This window comes from Rhynchophorus ferrugineus, unplaced genomic scaffold, assembly GCF_030347505.1.
Source record: "Rhynchophorus ferrugineus isolate W39M unplaced genomic scaffold, kcgeb_rfMv2 rfM4, whole genome shotgun sequence".
Taxonomy (NCBI): Eukaryota; Metazoa; Arthropoda; class Insecta; order Coleoptera; family Curculionidae; genus Rhynchophorus; species Rhynchophorus ferrugineus.
Window position 1 is genome coordinate 51,384,595 of NW_027472583.1, and position 22,296 is coordinate 51,406,890.

Consider the following 22,296-nt stretch of genomic DNA (forward strand, 5'->3'; position numbering starts at 1 on the left):
GAGTGCCGCTACATACCAAAAAGAAAGCTTATTGACCGACTAATCCAAAAATCCTAGATTCGTTGAACTCCAAAGTTTAAAACAATGATCTAAGCTCATCACTCACCAGAAATTTTGTCTCTCTATGCAAACATAACCAAAAAAATATATAACAGGAAGGATTTTCACGAGAATGCAACCATCAAATCTTAAACAAATCGAGGAAATTCTAGCTGAAAAACAGAAACTTGTTAACAAATTACAATACTTGAAAATAAAAACATTTATAACATTAAAACACGTAGGTTGAAAATGAATATATTGGATATGTTCATAATTAAATCAGTATGATGATTTATAATTATGGTGTAATTTATGGAAAATGGCACCTGGTTTGAAACTGTGTGCTGATGTGATCTACTGTAGGAATGCTCATAGATATATTGATATTTTCTGAAAAAAATATCGATATTTTTGGCCTTTCTTAGCCTATATTATTTAAAAATAAATAAAATATAACTTTTAATAAACCTTTAAAATTGATTATTAATTTTAATAGTTTGTTAATTTTTGGTACTTAATTTTAAATTATTAAAAATATTAGTACTTTAAAATTTTTAAATAAAATACATATGTTTTAGGTTCATATTTCACTATTTTGAATTCATTACTTATGGCAAAAATATATCGAATTTTTTTTCTGCGATATATCGATATCTTTTTCGGAAGCCACCACCAATCTATTGGTGGGCAAAAGTTGACTGCTTGCTCGTTCTAGAACTTATCATATATCATGATGAATTTGCTGGTCAATAAGGAAGTAAGATAAATTATTAATATATATCGCGACAAAACTTTAGCACGTGTGTTAAGAAAGTCAATTATGTTATTTTATTCTGTTGCGGATATGTCAGACGGGTACGGATTAAATACGGTTTTTAAGTGTTTACAGAAAACTTCCGGTTTATCTTTATCATTCCTGGCCCAGATATTGTAAATTTTAATGGGCTTTTTAACTTCTAGACGATTCTTCTACAATTCATGTAAACTATGTATGAACATATATAATTCTTTACGATAAAACTATACTACAGTTGAGTTCAGAAAAGAACTTGTAAATATTTTAAATTTTGGTTTTGGTAACTAATACATCTTCCTGTGTTTTGGTAACCTCAATTACTCTCTTCGGTTATGTATCATATAGGTTTTCAAGGTAATCTTGATCTAACTTTTTCCACTCATCTTAGATAACATTTTTTAATTGTTCAACATTGTAAAATTGATTGCCATTTGTATACACAGCACGTGCTAGCTTACTCCAACAAATTTTCAATTATATTCCTTTTTAGTGGTCTTATTAAGTCTCCTTTTTACCAACGAGATTTTATCTGAACTGGACCTAGTGTTGAACGTGGGCTCCTAACCACGGTCCTCGGCATTAAGCCCACCGACTTAGAGACCATACAAGAAGACATCCGGTTTTACCCAGCCTAGTTACTGGTGGGACTAGGATGATTATTCCTTGTCGGATTTTGTACTCTTGCCTAAGGACAATCACAAACATTCAGTACTTCCATGCCTGAGCAGGGTTCGAACCCCCGACTATCGTAACAGTAGGAAGACCGTTCGGTCGCCTTGACCACTGCGCCAACCAACCGCACTATCATATTGTTAACTCTATATAATATATTCTTACCAACAATTTGGGCCCTCCATTTGGCTAAATGTTCTTCGATCAATTATTTATAAGTATACCATCAATTAAAAATAAATAATCGTCAACAAAAAAAAACAAACTGCATTATTTTCGGGACATTCCTCCGTTCACATTATTTCATGGAATTATTTCTTATCTGTAGTGGGCTAATTAAATTTAAATATTTTTGTCGCGCCACCTCTTTCCATGTGTACATAAGAAATAAGTACCAACGCTTATTAATTCAAACAATCACGCTTTTTATTTTTTTAAATAATTATATACCACGGGAATCAGTTTTCTCGATGTAATCTAAATTTTCATTAATAGATTTTAATTATCTAGTATCAATTTTTCACAATGGCAACTAATATAAATAATAAAAAATATAAACAAAAAAAGGACGTTTTGCATCATCAAAAACCACTTTACTCGACAACTTAGTAAACACTTCAACATAATCTGATGTACTTGCGAACATACAAAGATACAAAAAAACGATAGTATGGCCTTTGATTGATGGCATTCAAGAAGATTATTATGTTATGTTTGATAAAGATTAAGTATAAATTTTCCGTAATCGCCAAAAAATCTGTTAGATCCGTGTAACAAACATGAAGGTGCTGGTGGTGTTGAGTGTGTGTTGCCTTTCAGGGTAAGATAACATTAACTGTAAAGTTGAAGATGTTCTATTAATAATTTTACAGTATTTTGGGGCAAATATCAAACAAGAAGTTCCCTGAATCCTTCCAATTTGGCGCTGCTACTGCTGCTTATCAAATCGAAGGTGCCTGGAATGAAGATGGGAAAGGGGAGAGTATGTGGGATAGATTTGTACACGAAGATCCAAGTAAGATATTATTTCACGATTTTATGCAAGAACCAAACTAATTCTGGCCTCTCCAAAAAGTTCACTAGCCTCTTTAAGTGGTAGAGCTTAACATCTAACAATTGTTCATCTTATCTGTGCTACCTAAATTTTGAGATGGTTCTTTCAACAATATTCATAATTTCTAGTTATTTTTATCGTCAAAAGTATCACCTACTTTTATTTCTCACATTGTTTGTTATTTTTTTATTAGAAATTATTTCCAATACTAAGATAATTCTAAATGTATAACATAGACTATATATTATCTATGAGTAAAATGTATACGTTGTTTTAATATAAATATAATTCATACATTGCGGATCCTTAAGCCGACAGTCGGAAATAGCGAGGGAATAAAACTAGAACTAAAATATAATAAAATATAATGATTAGTTCGATGATAATACCAATTATCCGGATATGGCCTTACGAGACCCAGTTATAAGGATGCTCTATAAAAATGTAAATGAAATACAAGCTTTTTAGAACAATATCTTAAGAGGTATTGTAGATATACCCAGATAATATAGGAAAGATTACTTAGATAGATAAATTAAGCGGTTGGTTAAGTCTGATTGTAGGAAAAATTATTTTCCATAATTTGCTTGCAGTAATTAATTCACTGCAATGGAACTGATTCCACAAAAAAAAAGTACAGAACAAATATGTTTTCATATTGTTATTGATACTGATGTTCTCTAAAGTGCCATCTGTCCAATTTATAGTTCATCAGACTTTCTTAGACTAGGACAATAAATTAATATTAATTGTGTTATTTAATAATTTATCTTTGTACAAAGATTGTTAACTATCACTAAGGTATGCATTTGATAATGTGATTAATGTATCAAATTATGTGTTTAGTCTCAAGAAGTTTCCAATATTTCTAACAGTATTGAATATCAATGTTCTTGATTTTACACTACTCTTAATATTTCCGAAAGCTTCGAGACTGTTGTGTAATCAGAGTTTGATGTTCAATACTATGTCATCAAATATTCCAGGTGCCCCGAGGCATTCTAGATCTGCCACTTTAGTTATCACGTGTCCGTAAAAATAACCAAATAAATTAATTAAAAAACGAAGAATTAGAATTCAATTAGAAACGAAATGATCAGAACGAAATCAGTAAATTAAGAGGACAGGTTTATAACATTTGCTACAAATACTATTTACTATTATATTTAATAAACAAAGAAATATGGATATAAATCTGTTTGTTATATTTTACCTCGAAAGCATATATTGTCCTAAATTAAGTTATTTGGAAGTAGCTGCTATATTATATTGAGTTTATTGATTTTTTTGAGATTTTCCGATTTACGGATGCAATCAAGTTATTTTCATTAATCCAAAAGTTGCTTTATAGCTTGTTTTTTTAAGCTTTTTTAAATATGTTTTAAAGTACCCTTTTCACCAAAGTTGGTTTATCTGGTCTGGAACTATTGTTTATTGTGGGTTTCGAACCACTGTCCTCGCCATTAAGCCTACCGACTGGCGAGTGACCAACTTAGAAATAATCCCAGAAGAGAACCGGTCTTACCCAACTGGGTTACTAGCGTGACTGGGATCATTTTTCTTGTCGGATTTTACACTCTTGCCTAGGACAATCGCAAATATTAAACATTCACAAACATAAATTTACGACCATACCCCAACAAGATTCGAACTCGCGACACCAACAGTAGTCCAACAGTACGTGGACCGTCCTGTCTCCTTTACCACTGCACCAACCAAGCCAGCAATAGTAGTTTATGTTAATAATAAAGTTCAGTTTATATAGTTTAAATGGGTAAAAGGAAAATGGTTTTTACATTTTTTTCATTTATTCTCTCCATACGAACCGACCAAACCCTTTATGCTTTGCAATACATTTACTCCTTCATTTTTATTTATATGGAATAATCCACAATAAAAAATATTAAAATCTTTATTTTTGTTAATACATATCTAAAGTTATCAATATATTTATATAAATTGATTATTGTCTATAGCATAGAATAAAAAAATGTAAATAAAATAATGTTATAAATAATATTTCTTATTTTAACAGCTAGAATCAAAGACGGTCAAAATGGTGACGTAGCTTGCGACTCATACCACAAGTGGAGGGAGGATATCGAACTGTTAAAAGAACTAGGCGTTACTCTATACAGATTCTCCATATCTTGGCCTAGAATTTTACCGGATGGTACCCCCAGCCAAATCAATCAAGCTGGAATTGACTATTACAGGACGTTTATTAAAGTACACCAATCCATACTAATTTAAGTACAAATACTAAAACGTTATATGTTACAGGCATTGAAAGAAGCAGGAATCGAACCAATGGTTACATTGTACCACTGGGATCTCCCACAACATCTAGCTGAATTAGGAGGATGGTTGAACGAAGAAATTGCTGATTATTTTGGGGACTATGCCAGAATAGCTTTCAGGAGCTTTGGTGAGGATGTTAAGTTATGGGCCACCATCAATGAACCCAAAACAACATGCATGAATGGATATGGATCAGGAGTAAGCATAATCAATATATTAATATAGTTGTCTGAACATCAGTAATTACCGTAAAACTTATAGGAAATGGCACCTGGTTTGAAATTGCTTGCTGATGGAGTTTACCAGTGTGCCAAAGTTCAGCTGCTAGCCCATGCTAAAGCTTATCATATATATCATGATGAATTTGCGGCTCAACAAGGAGGTTAGATAGTTATTTATATTTACTATTCAAAAATGTTATAACAAAATTATTATACATTCGCCATTTCATCAAGAATTAATGTTAAGAAATTTATATTATTAGAAATTATCTTATATGAACTAAACTAAACAACAGAGTGAACAATCAGGGCGTACTATACTCGCGTAAATATGAAAATAAATTCTATTATAAATATAACACCTTACCAAAAGTGGGTTTTGCTAATTCGTTCTAAGATAGGAAGGGTAGGTGGCTCCACCTAATTCAAAACTTTGTTAAAAAGTTGCTAAAAACGTCATATGATTAATGGACAACTCCTTAAACAATAAAACGTTTTTGATTACCTCTGAAGTTATCCTGGAATATTTTTATGCTTATTTTATCTTAGCTTTAGCTCTTTTCTCTTTAAAAATTTATTAACATTCTTAGAATTAACATGAGAAACCAACCTGTGTGTCAGTGTATCCGTCAATGAATTTTGGTAAAATTATCTTCGATCAATTATTACAATATTTTAGTGACACACTGATGGCTTGTCCACAATATTTATCTACTTCAATATCCAGATATCTTCAAACTTTATTTTTAATAATTTTTAATTAATAGAGATAGTTTAGATATATTATTTTTTGAAAATAGTTAATACTGTAATATTTTTTAATCTTGTGATTATTTCTACTTTTATATTTCACCATTATTTAGCAGTGTAATGAATTTGAAGTAACATAGGTGTAGTAATACTATAACCGAAACAATTCCTACAACTAAAGTCATACTAAATAAAATCCATGGCACTGTTTAAATATATTTTCAATGCATTTACAATTTTACATACAATTAGACATGTTGGATTGCTATTAGACATTAACAAAGAATTATTTCAATTTTTCAGGCAAAATCAGTATAGTTATTGATGCAACTTACAACGAACCTGCATCTGACAGTGATCTAGATAAATTTGGTGCAGAATTGGAAACAGAATTCAACGTATGTAGTATTATGAACATCAAAATTTTAAGAACGAGATCATAAAATTATAATTTGTTTCAGTTGGGCTGGTATGCTAATCCAGTTTACATTGGAGACTGGCCTGAATTAATGAAAACTAGAATCGCCAATAGAAGCCAATTGGAAGGTTACTCTTTCAGCAGATTAGCAGAGTTTACACCAGAAGAAGTCCAATATGTTAAAGGAACCTTCGACTACTTTGGTTTGAATATGTAAGCACTAAAATAACGACCTAGATAATGCCGTTTCATTATATTCGTTTTTTAGGTACACTAGTTTGGTTGCGCACTATTCCGGTGATTTTGGTATTGGTGAACCAAGTTACTATTTAGACAAAGGTACTAGTACTTCATATGGAGCTGATTGGACTCCATCAATAGCTAGCTGGCTATATTCTTATCCTCCTGGTAAGTACATAGATGTTTAGAAGAGGTAAATTGAAAATCCCCCGGTCTGACTCATAAATGGCGCTACTAGAATTAGATCCATATATTTTTTTAGTTAGCCCTAACCCTCAATAGATACATATATAAATTTGTCAGCTGTCGGATCATTACTTCGTGAATTATAGTATTTAGAGTGAAGCAACTTTTCTTATTGTGAGAAAAATGGACAAAAAAGAATTTCGCGTGATGATAAAATATTGAGTTTTGAATGGAAAATATACAGTTGAAGCAAAAAATGGGCTTGATGCCGAGTTACCGGATTTTGCCCCATGAAAATCAACCATCAAGGATTGGTATATTAACTTTAGACGTGGTGAAGCACCGAAGATGGTGAACGCAGTGGACGGCCAAAAGAGGTTGTTACCGACGAAAACATTAAAAAAATCCACAAAATGATTTTGAATGACAGCAAATTGAAATAGATTGAAATAGCAGACTAAAAATATCAACTGCACGTGTACATCATATCATTCACGAATATTTAGGTATGAGGATGCTCTGTGCAAAGTAGGTGCCGCGCGAACTCACTTTTGACCAAAAACAACGACTAATTGATGATTCGGAGCAGTGTTTGAAGATTATCAACCGTAATAAACCCGAGTTTATGCATCGCTATGTGACAATGTATGAAACATGGCTCCATCATTTCAGTCCGAAGTCAAATCGACAGTCATCCTAGTAGACTACACACGATGAATCCACTCCAAAGCGTCGGAAACGCAACAGTCGACTAGAAAGGTTATGGCGTCTGTATTTTTGGATGCGCATAGAATTATTTTCATTGACTACCTTGAAAAAGGAAGGACCATGAACAGCGATTACTACATAGCGTTATTGGACCGTTTGTAGGACGAAATCGCCGAAAAACGGCCACATTTGAAAAACTTTACTGAAAAACTCTATATATATATATATATATATATATATATATATATATATATATATATATTTGATACAAACTACAACAACATCTAATTTTGTAGCGCTTTTATTTTATATTGCTTTTAGAAATGCTTATACAATTGTTAACTGTTATTATTTATTACAGGAATGAGAAAACTTTTAAACCTTGTTTGGACTAAATACAATCCCGGTTCAATTTACGTAACTGAGAATGGTTGGGCCACTGATACTAGCCTTAATGACCAAGGACGCATCGATTATCTCCAAGTACGCCAATTTATTTCTGCACCACTTTCCTTATTTAAATTCTTCGCATTTTTAGGCATATTTGAGCAATCTTCTGGAAGCCATCTTAGAAGACGGAGTGAATGTCGCGGGATACACCACGTGGAGCTTGCTCGACAATTTCGAATGGGCCCAAGGCTATACTCAACGCTTCGGTATCATATCTGTAGATTTCGACAGTCCCAACCGCACCAGAACTTTCAAGGACTCTGGAAGATGGTACCAGAAAGTTGTCGCTACTCGTTGCTTGAGTGATAGTTGTGATGGTTAAATTTAAGATAATAAAAATATAGTAATTAACTGTTTAATTAATTTAAAGAACCTCATAAAAATAAATGCTGGATTGACATAACACTTTGAAAATTAACAAGAACATTAAGCACTGTTATAGGATTAAATTTATTTAATTCATGTTATGACGTGTGACATGAAGCACATGACATTCAAAATCTCGTATGATATTTCAATAATTCTATGACAGAACTGATTGGAACTGCGAATTTAAATTTTAACTATTTTTTTTTGCTAAATTTACATAAGATAGCACAACGTAGTTATCAAATAAGCGACCGAATTGTCAATCCACAAATAACTCAATACTGAACAGGTCCCCAATTTGACTCTAATACTCTAACATCGCGATAGTCAGACTAGTAGAATATAATAAATTGGGCATGGTACCAATAAAGTTTTGAACTTATCTACTTGGCAAATAACTCAAGCTACCATAGATGCACCAACCGGTACATATAAACTAGGGATACTTTGTCAAAAACTACAAGAACCTACATTGCCGAAATCTCTGGCATCCAGGAAATTGTTTTTCTACAAACAGCCTAATAATGTAGAGAAAAACATACCAGAATACGTTTACATTCATTCACGATTTACACCCTGAATCGATTAGGAAGAAAACGAGATATCACAGAGATGGAGGGATTAAGATTGATGATTAGCAACATTAGACAAGCTTATGATGGGTAGAACCAATAAAAACTAACGTAATAAATAGACGTGGTTAAAAATAAATAGGCATGTCCTTCATAGTATAAGAACAATAAAAACGCGCAACATTTCAGCTATGATATGAATAAGCAACATCTAGGAAACCTACACAACGAAATTTTAACAAGAATTATAACATTTCATATATTCCACTATATAAATGAGCTCGGTATATCGATATTCACGGTTTTAGAGAAAGAATATCGACAAACGTAATCTGTTTCGAAAACTGAATGGAACTTATTCCAAATAATCGATGATATTCATCAAAAAGACTCACAAGAAATTTGTTGATACATCACTTGTTACAATATTAAGTGGTTTGTTGAAAATAATAAGGTAATACATGATCACTTGCCTTTTAAATGAAGTGGTTTTCCATCACTCTCTCTCTAAATGAAACGTTAGTCATTTTAAAATAACATGTTAATTTTAAAGTCGCCGGTTTACCATAGTAGAACATATTTTTTGGCAAAATTAATTTTTTTATTCAAAATAATACCCTTCAAGGGTGATACACTGATTATAACGACCCTCCAACTTTTCGATACCATTTTTGGAGTACGATTTGTCATTTGCTTCAAAATAGGCTTCAGTTTCGGTGATCACTTCTTCATTCGATGAACATTTCTTCACAGCGAGCATTTTTTTGAGTTCTGAGAACAGGAAATAGTCGCTGGGGGCCAGATCTGGACAATACGGTGGATAAGGAAGCAATTCGAAGCCCAATTCATGGATTTTTGCCATCGTGTTCGCTGACTTGTGGCATTATCTTGGTGAAGCAGCATTTTCTTTTGCTTCAAATGCGGCGGTTTTTCGGCGATGTAGTCCTTCAAACGGTCCAATAACGCTATGTAAACGCTTCCTTTTTCAAGGTAGTCAATGAAAATTATTCCATGCGCATCCCAAAATACAGACGCATTAACCTTGCCAGTCGCCTGTTTTCCCACGCTTTGGAGTGGGTTCATCCTGTGCTGTCCACTCGGATGACTGTCGATTGGACTTCGGAATGAAACGATGGAACCATGTTTCATCCATTGTCACATATCGATGCAAAAAGTCGGGTTTATTATGCTTGATCATCATCAAACACTGCTCCGACTCCTCAACTCGTCGTTGTTTTTGGTCAAAAATGAGCTCGCGCGGCAACCACTTTACACATAGCTTTCTCATACCCAAATATTCGTGAATTAAATGATGTGGACGTTCAGTTGATATTTTTAGAGTGTCTGCTATTTCATTTAATTTCAATCTACGGCCATTCAAATGTTTTAATCGGTAACAACCTCTTTTGGGCGTCCACTGCGTTCACCGCCTTCGGTGCTCATTTCACTACTTGCCATACTAATCCTTGAGGGTTGATTTTCCTGAGGCAGTGGCCGAAAACTCGTCACCAAGCCAAGTTTGTGCTTCAACTATTTTTTTGCAATATTTTATCCACACGCAAAATCCTTTTTATCCATTTTTTTCACAATAACAAAAGTTTCTTCACTCAAAATGCTACAATTGATAAATTAATCATCCGACAGCTGTCAAATATATACACGCATCTTTTGAGGGTTAGGGCAAACTAAAATATGTATGGATTTACTTCTAGTAGCGCCATCTATGTGTCAGGTCGGGGACTTTTCAATTGACCTGCTATTTAAAGTTATTCAGATATAATTTAAAAAATACTAATAAAGAATTACCGACAAATTAATTTACTTTTTATTCGAATTGCCTTTATGTATATTGTAAATAGCAGTAAAATCATATATAGTTATTAAACACTATAATTTAATCATTATTAACCGAAATTTATTAAATGTATACCCCATCAAAATTTGTAAACAAATCAAACCATAAATTTTTCAGTCAATATATTATATTTATTTATTTGTACTCTGATATAAGATAATACGAGATAATATTTTAATATATAAACAGTGCTCCAAAACATTGAATTCAGTAATAAATTAACAATCTAGAACTATGTATTCAACAACTCTTTTAACGACCTTTGCTCTATCTTAGTAAGTTTATCTATTTCAATCGGTATAATAGTGACCTAATATGTTGAGTCTTTTAGCGTATTAGCGAAATCTGATCTAAGCAATCGCCGATTTCCTGATGGTTTTAAATTCGGCGCTGCTACAGCATCCTACCAAATAGAGGGTGCTTGGAATATAGATGGAAAAGGGGTAATACTACCGTTTTCAACTATTACATGCTTAATTTAGTTGCTTAGTTTTAATTTCGTTAAAGTTAAATGTGCATCCAAAGCCCATTAAATGTTTTTAAAAAATTATAGTGATACTTGCGAACTGAATATTGAAATGCATTAATATAAGATCCAAAAAGGGGAGACATTGGCTACCACACGAATTGACTGAACATTACATTGTGTCCGTATTGCGACGATTGATGAAAAGGCTAAAGAATTGGAGATGAAATACAAGAATATTGAAATCTATTTGAGCATATGGAATTAAATTATGGGAATTTTTCAAAAATAATGTAAATAAAATATATTTTCCAAAACAAATTCTTTAGAAGTATTGTAAGTGCATCTATATATTATAGATACACAAATTACGTACATGGAGCCTTCCAGATACCGATTGCATTACGAAATTAAAGGTGTCGCAAGGAGACATGATGAAAGATTACATTCTCATGTCAATATCGAAGTATTACAATTTCTGGAGAACACCAGAATAGGACAAAGGGTCAGGAGTATCAAACCTTTTAATCTTTTAAAGTTTAGTGTAATCAAGTGCATTTAATACAAAAACAACAGTACTAATATAAAAACAATATAACGCTAGAGCCTAAGATAGGGTCGATGGGTCCTCTTCGAGATATCCCTAGATTTAAGTTATAGTAGATATCAATTATATATTAGTAAGAAACAACAAGTAACATTTCTTTTTTATCACTCTAGTGTTAAATATCTTAAACATTATGTTTCAGGTACAATTATGGGACTGGTATACTCACACATATCCTGATAGAATAGATGAACAAGACACAGGAGACGTTGCTTGTGATAGTTACCATAAATGGCGTGAAGATATCGATCTCCTGAAAGCTTTGGGCGTAAACCATTATAGGCTATCGATTTCCTGGAGCAGAATCCTACCCAACGGAACAGTAAACAACATCAATCCCACAGGAATTGAATACTACAAAAATATTTTCAAGGTACAAATCTTAAACATCTAGCTTATCAGAAAATAATTATAATAACACGTCAATTAAAAAGTCCTCGGTCTACCACAGTAAAACACATTTTTTGGCAAAATTAGTTTTTTTTATTCAACATGATTCCCTCCAAAGGAACATACACTCATACACTAATTATAGTGACCCTCCAACTTCGATACTATAGTAGTTGTTTTTGTAGTACGATTTGTCTTTGCTTCAAAATAGGCCTCAGTGTCGGCGATCACCACTTGATTCGACAAAATTTTTTTCCTAGCGAACATTCTTTTGAGATTTGAGAAGAGGAAATAGCTGCTGGAGACCAGGTTTAGATAATACGTTGGACAGATGGATTTTTGCCATCGTTTTCACTGACTTGTGACACGGTGCATTGTCTTGATGAAGCAGTACTTTCTTTTTCTTCAAATGCGGCCGTTTTTCGGTTATTTCATCCAACAAACGGTTCAATAACGTTATGAAATAGTCGCTGTTGATGATCCTTCTTTTTTTAAAGCAACCAATGGAAATTGTTCTATGCGCATCTCAAAATACAGACGCTATAACCTTGCCAGCTGACAGTTGCGTCTTCCTACGTTTTGGAGCGGGTTCATCGTGTGCAGTCAACTTGGATGACTGTCGATTGGGCTTCAGAGTGAAATGATGGAGCCATGTTTCATCTATTGTCACATATCGAAGCAAAAACTCTGGTTTATTACGCTTGATCATCTTCAAACACTACTTCAAATCATCAACATCAACGTTGTTTTTAGTCAAAAATGAGCTCGCGCGGCATCCACTTTGCACGGAGCTTTCTCATACCCAAATATTCGTGAATGATATGATGTACACGTTTAGTTGATATCTTTATAGTGTCTGTTATTTCATTCAATTTCAATTTACGGTAATTCAAAATCATTTTGTGATTTTTTTTAATGTTCTCTTCTGTAACAACCTTTTTTCGGCGTTCGCCGTTTTCGGTGCTCATTTCACCACGTCTAAACTTAGCATACCAATCCTTGATGGTTGATTTTCCTGGAGCAGGGTTCGGAAACTCGGCATCCAAGCCAAGTTTTTGCTTCAACTGTATTTTTTCCCTTCAAAAAGCAATATTTTGTCAACACGCGAAATTCGTTTTTATCCATTTTTTTCACAATAACAAAAGTTGCTTCACTCAAAATGCTATAATTCACAAATTAATGATCCAACAGTTGTCAAATTTATACGCGTATCTTTTGAGGGCTAGGGCTAACTAAAAAACATAGAGATTTAATTCTAGTGGCGCCATCTATGTGTCAGGCAAGGGTCATTTCAATTGATCTGTTAATATAAACATATTTATGAATATATGAATTAAGTTAAGATTAAAAACAATTTATTATATTTGAAGACTCTAAGAGAAAACGATATCGAACCTCTGGTGACTCTGTACCACTGGGATCTTCCCATAACTCTACATGAAATCGGTGGTTGGACGAATCCCCTGATTGCAGAATATTTTGCCGAATACGCCAGGATATGCTTCCGAGAGTTTGGCGAATACGTAAAAACATGGATTACAATCAACGAACCTCAATCAACTTGCTCAGGAGGGTATGAAGTGCTTGTTATTTGTATTAACTTGTATTTTTATTGGAATTTATGGAATTTATATATAAATCTTAAAGTATACTTAAAATTCCAGTTACACTGCTGGTGCTAAAGCTCCAGGTTACACTTTGGAAGCCGAAGGTCTCTATTTATGCGCTTATGTACATATGTTGGCGCACGCTAAAGCTTATCATATATATGATGAAGAGTTTCGAGACTCTCAAAATGGAAGAATATCCATTGTACTTGATTCGGCATGGTCTGAACCTGCTTCAAACTCGACAATTGATATCGAAGCAGCCCAAACTAATATAGAATTCGGTGTAAGTACGAATAATCATCTGTACGCACTTGATCAATTGATTTTAAATATGTTGCAGCTTGGTATATATGCTAATCCAATTTATCTTGGAAACTGGCCTAAAATCGTTATTGATAACGTCGCCACCAGAAGCAAATTGGAAGGGTTCGTTCGATCTAGATTACCTCAGTTCAGTCAGGAAGAAATTGATTTTATCAAGGGTACCGCAGATTTTTTTGGACTTAATACGTAAGACTCTTTATAATATTTTAATTAATTTATCATACATGAAAACACTTTCTAATGCATTAATTAATATTTGATAAAGAATTTAATTGTATGAGCTATATTAGTTAAAGCAGTTTAGTAGGCACTTGCATGTGTTTTGATCAACATCTTCATTTTGTAGATAAAAAGTATCAATGTATGGTTTTAACATTTCTTTGCATACAAATAATTCCATTTAGTTCAGAGTCTTCTATTCTATGCAAACTCTAATCATAAAACGAAACATTCGTCATTTTGTTGTTTGAGTTGAAATTATCTACTACCGAAGAAAATTAAACACGTTTGGCCTATGGTTGTGCTCCCTCATGTCTCAGTTATCCGTTTTAGTTTAAAAATGGTAATTTTGATGTCCATATCAAATAATGGTGTGGTGGATCAAAAAGTACGAAGACAATCAATTGCAAAAATAGTTGGACAAATATCCAGCTTAATCTTTCAACGAAATATTGAATGACGTTTAAATGCGACGAAGATTTTCAGCTTCTTCTTCTTTCAGCAGACTTCTTAGAATCGAGATTCTACTCAGAGAAACCAACTAACATCAGTTGGATGTTATATGAATGTATGGGTTTAAACGTTTCCATGTTGTCACATTGATAATTCAAATTTCCTTCAATGCTCCCGATCCCTCATTTGTCAACATTGTAGCATTAAATTACCAAGTCCTGCCTCGTTTCTTTTTTCTTATATTTTAGAGTCTCCTTTTTACCAACTAAGATTTATCTGGGCTGGACCTATCGCTTAAATTAAGCTTCAAGTGGGACACTAATCAAATTAGAGACCGTCCTAGATGATGATCCCTTACCCAGCCGGGTTACTGGCATGATTGGGTTCGTTTTTCCAGTCGAATTTTGCATTATTGCTTTTTGCCTAAACATATTATTCTATATAATATGTTATAGTCTAAACCATATTTCATTCCATTTGCAATGTTGGCTTTTCAGAGATGTCGCATCATGTTCAATACTATTATACGGTGATTATACAGAGCAAACTACAAAGAAAAAATGTCGAATATGGCTTCATTCTGTTGAAACTAAGTGTTTCTCTCATTATCTGGCAATTTTTAACCGAAAAAGTCAGCTAGCATAACCTTGTACCGCCCTGATTCCCTGAAATGTCGATCCATTTTTTAGCTTCTTCGAATTAGCCAAAATGCTTTTTCTGCTAAATGCCCTATCGATGCAAATAGTTGAAAGTCAGATTTAGCCAAGTCTAGAGGATGCGATAGGATTTCAGTACTTCTTTTACTAGGTTTTCTGTGTTAGACGGTTCGTTATCGCGCTGCAAAATCACCTTATGACGTCTTTGAGCGAACTGTGGACGTTTTCCGATTAAAGCACAGTTCAGATTGATCAATTGGTGTCGGTAACGGTCAATATTAGCTCTAGGTTCTAACAATTCATAATATATTTTGGCCTTGATGGACCGGCTTCTCTAGGTGATAACAATGATTTTCTTGCTTCTGATTTTCAGAATAAATCCACTTTTCATAACCCGCTACTATTTGATACGGAAATGGCGTCTTTTCATGTTTTTCAGGTGGCATCGTGAGTCTCTGTCGATTTTTTTATTTTCTAATTGGCTCTCATTCAGCTCATGTGGCACCCATCTTCCCATCTTTCGAATCGTCCCCATCGCTTGTAATCATGTGCCAGTTTTTGATTGGACACATCTTTAGCTTTTTTGCCAATTGTTCTTGCGTCAAAACGTCTTGAACGTTGATATCACATTTGAATTGTCTAAACCACATTTCACATTCTCTTAAGGTTGGTGTTTGCTTAGAGTAAGTCTCAATTATGAAACAAGAACATATTACGTGTCTAATCATAATCATGTATAATAATATAAATAATCTTATATCATAAAATAATGAAACTATAACGTTGTTATTTTAACAAAACATGTTGTGTAATTTTGAGATTAATGTCAATAGAATGAAATGATATGTTTATCAAATCATAACATCTATGCTTATTGATAATCAAATATGTTACAAAAACTGTAATAATTATTACCTTTAAAATTAGCAAATATCTGTTTCTGCAGTAGTGTTAAATCATATTAAAAAATATCTGTTAAAGATTCATTTGGAATTTTAATAGATATGGAACGGGTTTGGTTACATTACACAATAAAGTAGATGAAGACATTGGTATCCCTAGTTACACCTTAGACAAAGGTACCAACGTAAAATTTACACATAAATATAAAATTCCATGAAATAATATTTGTTTAGGTACAACCAGTTGGGCGGACCCTTCATGGCCTTCCGATGTACCTTGGGTCCGTCAGGTACCATGGGGATTCAGAAAACTGTTGAAATATGTTTATGAAAAATATGGTCATCCGGAAATAGTCGTTACAGAGAATGGTTGGGCAGACAAGACTGGTACATTGAACGATGTTGATAGGATATCTTATATAAGTGTGGGTATAATTTAACAATAAACCTACCGTTAAATAGCTCATCAATGATTTTTATATATAATAACGATGATATCTTTATTATTCAGCAATACTTAAGTGCCTTATTAGATGCTTATTATGAAGATGGTGTCAATGTTTCGGGTTACACGGTTTGGAGTTTACTGGACAATTTCGAATGGACCAATGGATATACGTAAGTAAAGACAATACACAATTACATGCTATAAAAAATAAAGCATATAAAATTATTATATATTATTATTATATATATTAGAATTATATTATTATACATGCATCCTGATAATTATTTCACTTTAATACAGTATTTAGTGAGAACAATTAATGCAATATAAACTAGTTAAAACATTTTTCATCATTTTCTACAATTTTATTAGATCTTTCTGGCAATATGACTTTTTGTGCTTGAGGCTATCGTACTAAATATCTATTATTATCTAAATATATCTTCATTTCCAGTTATAATACACCGCAGAAAACTATTCTTTTATACCTGGCTAGTAACGAAACCGCCTTTTGGAAATGATTCGAAATGGAATTTTCGGACAATTCGTGTGGTCGCCATTTTCTCTCGTTTTAGATCTTTCCCACCGCATATAAACGCCTGGATACAATTGATTGATTAACAGTTAAGCTGTTTGAAAGTCTTTCAAAACTTGAGCTAATCGTCGGTTGATTTTCGTTCAATGAGTCGTGCAATTTATTGTCTTCGATCTTTTCTGATTCTGTAGGCTGTCATTGTCATTGGCAAATTCCGAATATATAAAACCAAAACCAAGAAATAGCCGGCTTGGTGGCACAGTGCTAAAGGTGATAGGACGGTCCTCCTACTGTTGTGATAGCTGCGGGTTCCAATCCTGCCGGGGCATGGTCGTAAATTTAAGTTTGTGATTGTTTAAAATTTCTGATTGTCCTAGGCAAGAGTGTAAAATTCGACAAGGAAAATGATCCCAGTAACGCTAGTAACCAGGCTGAGTAAGACCGGATGTCTTCTGGGATGATTTCTAAAGGGTCACTCGCCAGTCAGTAGCCTTAATGGTGACGACCGTGGTTCGGAGCCCACGTTAAACAGTAGGTCCAGTCTAGATAAACCCCTAGTTGGCAAAAGGAGACTTTAAAATATATTTAAAAAAAAACCAACAAATATAATGTAATAGAGTAGCATCGCCATATATTTCTAAAAACATTTTATGGCCTTTAGTAGTATATATCTTCTAATAAAACAATAAAAGTAATGAATATCGAAAACTGATCTCTGATTAGCGTCCGCGTGCACTTAACATATCAATAATACTGAACGTGAAACTATTACATGGTATTCAATAAATATCGCTGATCAAAATACATGCAAGCACCTTTCTTGGAAAAAGGAAGACCTCTTTTCATTTACAATTAGTCGTTAATTACTAAATTTTAACGTTAATAAACGTATATAACAAATATTTTAATATCAAATTAATTTAATTAATAATAAATTAATTGAGAAAAAGTTTAGTAATTGTTTTATTTTCTTTAACTTTCAGTCAAAAGTTGGGAATAGTTCAAGTCGATTTCCACCATGACAACAGGACCAGAACACCAAAGGATTCATACTATTGGTATCAGAATGTCCTTCAAACAAAATGTTTGGTAGAAAATTGTATATAATTCCTACTTTTCAGATATATTAGTAATAATTTTATAACCATATTGTTCTTAAATATTAGAACACATCTTTCAGAAAAATTAAAATTAATAAATTTCCATGTCACTCTCTTAAAATTGCCGTGTAACGATAAAAACTGTTGTAAGAATTATTAAAAATATAAGTGTGTTATGTATTATACAAAAAATTCTTTTATTTGTTGGTATCCTGGTTTACGTACAAATTTCTGATAACGCAGTAAACAATTTCAAGAGGTTATTTGACGTAGAAAAAAATAAAAATAAACAACTTATATAATTGAAAACGTAATAAGATCGTAATCAAGATATCTTAAGTTTATTATTCAATATTATCGAGTACATGAATACCTAATAGTAATTTTGCTGATAATATACATAATTATTGCTAAGCTTAAAGAGTAATTAAAAAATTGACTGTGTTATATTATCGACAGATATGTAAAAATAGCAGAATTTCTAGCTGCTTTCCTTGATTTCAGGAAAATTTCTTGATATTTTAGATTAAAATAGTAATTGAAAAAAAAAGTAATAAACGAAACAAATTTATAGCAGACTTATAGAGAGCAAATTTATAGAGAGATTTATAGCAGATTTATAGCATTAAAATTAAGACCAGAAATTGAACGATTTAACCGAATAAAACAACAATTCTTTATTAGGTTGAATTCATTCTTTAGTACCTCTTAGCTTCAGGACTTACAAGATATTATTTTGTTTTTAATTAAAAAAAACCGAGCGGAGAATTTATTATAACTGAACTTATTGTAACTACCTTATAACGCTGCCACGAAATGCTGAAGGAATGCGAAAAGAATCGATGGATCACTGCCAAACCAATATCGACACTGTATTGTCAATCTGCCAGAAAGATGAGAAAAAGTTGTAGAAAATATTGTAATATATTTTAATTAATATATATTCTACCAAATGTTATCAATAAATAACATTTCATAGTTAAATGATCATAATACATGCAAACACCTAATGGCAATACAACATGGTCCAAATGAAAATATCCTAAAACCAAAGTTATTTAAGGATAACTTCCAAAAACATAAAAAGATAAGTCACAGGGTGTATAAAATACTCTCTAAGTAGTCTTAGGAATTCCATTTATTAGTTCAATCATTATATTTATTAATTCTCATGTTTAAAATTAATTAATAGTTAAAACCTTTCTAGCTGTTATAATACTCTTATTTATCTACCAAACACCTTAGCTTTGTTACAGATTTGTCACAATGTATAATTATTTAATAATTTAATATAATTATTAATTCTATTCCTTTTTCTTTTTATGTTTATTCTTTTTTGCCAATCTCTTATTATTTTGAAGATATTTGCTTTTAATAATATTATTTCAGTCCTCTTGTAAAAGTTCAACCAAAATTACTGGTGTCATACCTCAATCTATCTTTAGTTTTAATTCCTTTAGTGCCGAAATATAAACACCTTCAAATAATGAAACAATACTCACACTAATTTTTGTGTAATTTTTACTTAATTTCATATCCACTGTAATACCATCTATACTTTATTCGTATAAATATCTACCTAATAACCTCACTGATCTTCATTTTATAGTTATATATTTTGTATCCGTATTTTGTTATTTTGACTATATTGTTGAAACTAGTTTATCCGTCCTATAATGTCTTTAATGTGAAATGTCTTTATGTCACTCCATATGTATACTAGTCATAAAGTCAGTTATATATCAGATATACATAGATATCATTTCGCTATTAATCTTTAAAATAGAGCAGATGAAAATCTGCTGATTCTTTAACAACACGGTCTATATATTAATACAAACTTATTAGGCAATGCCAAGTTCACTGACAGTGGCACTATGACATCCTTTGCAGGGGTGTGCAACTGCAATGGTAAGTAGTGGGGCAAAGTTTCGCTTAGTCCAATCATTGGCGGCGCTGACAACGCAAATTTGACTGGTTAGTTTAAAATAGTTACGTAGAAACCTGTAAGGAAAATACTTTGCTTTGATTGGTCTGCATTTCCCCTAATTATTTTGTGACGTCACATTTATTGGCCAATAGTGTTTAAATAAAAATCAAATTTAAATTTTAAAATAAATTTATTAAAATAAAATCCTATACAAATATGCATAAGTGTAAATAATATAAATATATATAAACAAAAAGCAAAAAAAAACAATTATGAACTCTATTCTAGGCAATATTAAAATATCTATAATTCTTCTATAACGCCTTCCCATATATGTTTAGTGCCATCAATTTTATGGGATCTATTAGAGTTCTAACTTATCTTGATATATTGAAGGTAAATTTTAAATCATTTCCTGTTGATATTGCATTAACTTCATTAAACCAAAAACACAATCACGCCTCATAATAACCTAAAATTTGGCCTTGAAAATCATTATGGATTGGAGAGTTGAAACACTAAAAATTTACGTTTTTTAAAAATATTTAGATTTTAGAGTATTTAAACTGTGGAACTACTTAATATAGAATATAGACAAATATTGCATGTTGTCTGTTTTTCAGAAGTTTTGTTAAATAGCCTGAAATAAGACTAAAATACAATATTAGACTCTTGTTTTTCTCAGAGCAAAATTCTCTGGAACTGAAAATATAGACTCAACTGATGATTTAACAACCTCAAGTGGTTCTAGATCTCTCGTTAAAAAAGTATATAAGTTATCTAACATGTTCATCTTCTTCACAATTTTCTCCGGGAGAATGATGTGAAAAAATTGAAGTGATGAGCCCTTTTAAAGATTTCTCGAATATACTAGGGGAAGGATGCTGTTTCTACCTCCATGACCTCTAATAGATCCAACAAAATTCTTTAAGCAATCTTGGTTAAGATTTGTTAAACAAATCTAGTAATTTGTAAATTTAGACAAAATAGATTTCTTTAAGGTAGTAAATCCCCTAAAAGTAGCAATTAAATTTTTAATTGATGGCACCATAACAAATATTTTCTTAACAAGGCAATCAAATTTAAATATATAATTCCTCTACTATAAAATTATTGAACATTGATTGTTCTATAAAGTTAAAGTATTGTAAATATTTCAGGGGATATTTTACAATTAAAAGTAGTATTTATTACTACTAATTATCCAGTTATATTAATTGTTACCTTCTTGTAAGACTTCTTTATATAGAGACATCACACTGACAGCATACGAACAACTTGGTAGATTAATTGAATTTTATTACTACTAACATCCTCATAAGGTTTTGAATTTCTGTAAACAAACAACATATAAACAGACATGTAGTAGATAGATAATTTTATATGTACCTGATAAAACCAATGATGGATATGCATTTACCCTAATACCTGTTCGTGAAGGAAGGATAATTCTAAATTTTTTACTAAAATGTCCATAACAAACACCATGACGTTGATATATTTGCATTGTGGTTTATCCAGGTAACTTACTACTATCTAGTTGATCAACCCGTTTTTGGAAAGGAGCGAGATCATTCTTTGGGAAACGATGTTTAATTTCCGTAGTAGAATTTTACCCCGGTACACTACATCTTTTACTACACTGACGCATTGTCATCCATTTTTATATTATTACTCCATAATAATTAATATAAAACAGAAAATATGCACAACGTAAAACGAAAATTTCGTGATCTAAACAAAAACCATAACCTACAAACAACAAACATAAAAATGGACGCCCATAGAAAATGCTGATTTCACACAATTTGATCGACCAATCACATTTCATGTTAGTGGCGGCACCAGGAATTTAAACTAGCCAATCACAATTTGCGATCGCAGCGCTACAGTTGATTGAACTAAACAAAACATTTCCCCAAGGTCGCCTATACCGTGAAATTTCTATTTTTTCTATGATCCTTTGTAATATAGACAGTATTACCGTAGCAGTATGGTACAAGAACTAAAAAGAGGATAAGT

General features: G+C 32.2%; 2 protein-coding genes and 1 long non-coding RNA gene across 3 annotated transcripts; 2 read left to right on the forward strand and 1 right to left on the reverse strand.

Moving 5' to 3' along the window:
• Positions 1-2,173: 2,173 nt before the first annotated feature.
• Positions 2,174-8,189, forward strand: LOC143196078 (myrosinase 1). Its single transcript, XM_076403665.1, has 10 exons — positions 2,174-2,330; positions 2,383-2,525; positions 4,600-4,793; positions 4,848-5,063; positions 5,127-5,247; positions 6,140-6,234; positions 6,298-6,467; positions 6,523-6,662; positions 7,750-7,871; positions 7,927-8,189. The coding sequence occupies exons 1-10, from the start codon at positions 2,290-2,292 to the stop codon at positions 8,158-8,160; spliced, it is 1,476 nt and encodes a 491-aa protein (XP_076259780.1). The 5' UTR covers positions 2,174-2,289; the 3' UTR covers positions 8,161-8,189.
• A 2,653-nt stretch (positions 8,190-10,842) lies between these two features.
• LOC143196079 (myrosinase 1) lies at positions 10,843-18,502 on the forward strand. Its single transcript, XM_076403666.1, has 10 exons — positions 10,843-10,909; positions 10,966-11,077; positions 11,850-12,080; positions 13,468-13,670; positions 13,762-13,990; positions 14,048-14,217; positions 16,362-16,438; positions 16,496-16,686; positions 16,773-16,879; positions 18,228-18,502. The coding sequence occupies exons 1-10, from the start codon at positions 10,869-10,871 to the stop codon at positions 18,349-18,351; spliced, it is 1,485 nt and encodes a 494-aa protein (XP_076259781.1). The 5' UTR covers positions 10,843-10,868; the 3' UTR covers positions 18,352-18,502.
• Positions 18,503-20,445: 1,943 nt separating this feature from the next.
• On the reverse strand, positions 20,446-22,269 carry LOC143196081 (uncharacterized). Its single transcript, XR_013005660.1, has 2 exons — positions 21,664-22,269; positions 20,446-21,607 (listed from the first exon to the last, which is right to left on the reverse strand). It is a non-coding gene; the product is annotated as an uncharacterized LOC143196081 (long non-coding RNA).
• Positions 22,270-22,296: the final 27 nt, after the last annotated feature.

Coding starts and splice junctions, on each gene's coding strand:
- LOC143196079 (XM_076403666.1), top strand. CDS start 10,869: ATGTATTCAACAACTCTTTTAACGACCTTTGCTCTATCTTA. Junction 10,910..10,965: donor ACGACCTTTGCTCTATCTTA/GTAAGTTTATCT, acceptor TGAGTCTTTTAG/CGTATTAGCGAAATCTGATC. Junction 13,671..13,761: donor CAATCAACTTGCTCAGGAGG/GTATGAAGTGCT, acceptor TTAAAATTCCAG/TTACACTGCTGGTGCTAAAG.
- LOC143196078 (XM_076403665.1), top strand. CDS start 2,290: ATGAAGGTGCTGGTGGTGTTGAGTGTGTGTTGCCTTTCAGG. Junction 2,526..4,599: donor ATTTGTACACGAAGATCCAA/GTAAGATATTAT, acceptor TTATTTTAACAG/CTAGAATCAAAGACGGTCAA. Junction 5,248..6,139: donor ATTTGCGGCTCAACAAGGAG/GTTAGATAGTTA, acceptor TCAATTTTTCAG/GCAAAATCAGTATAGTTATT.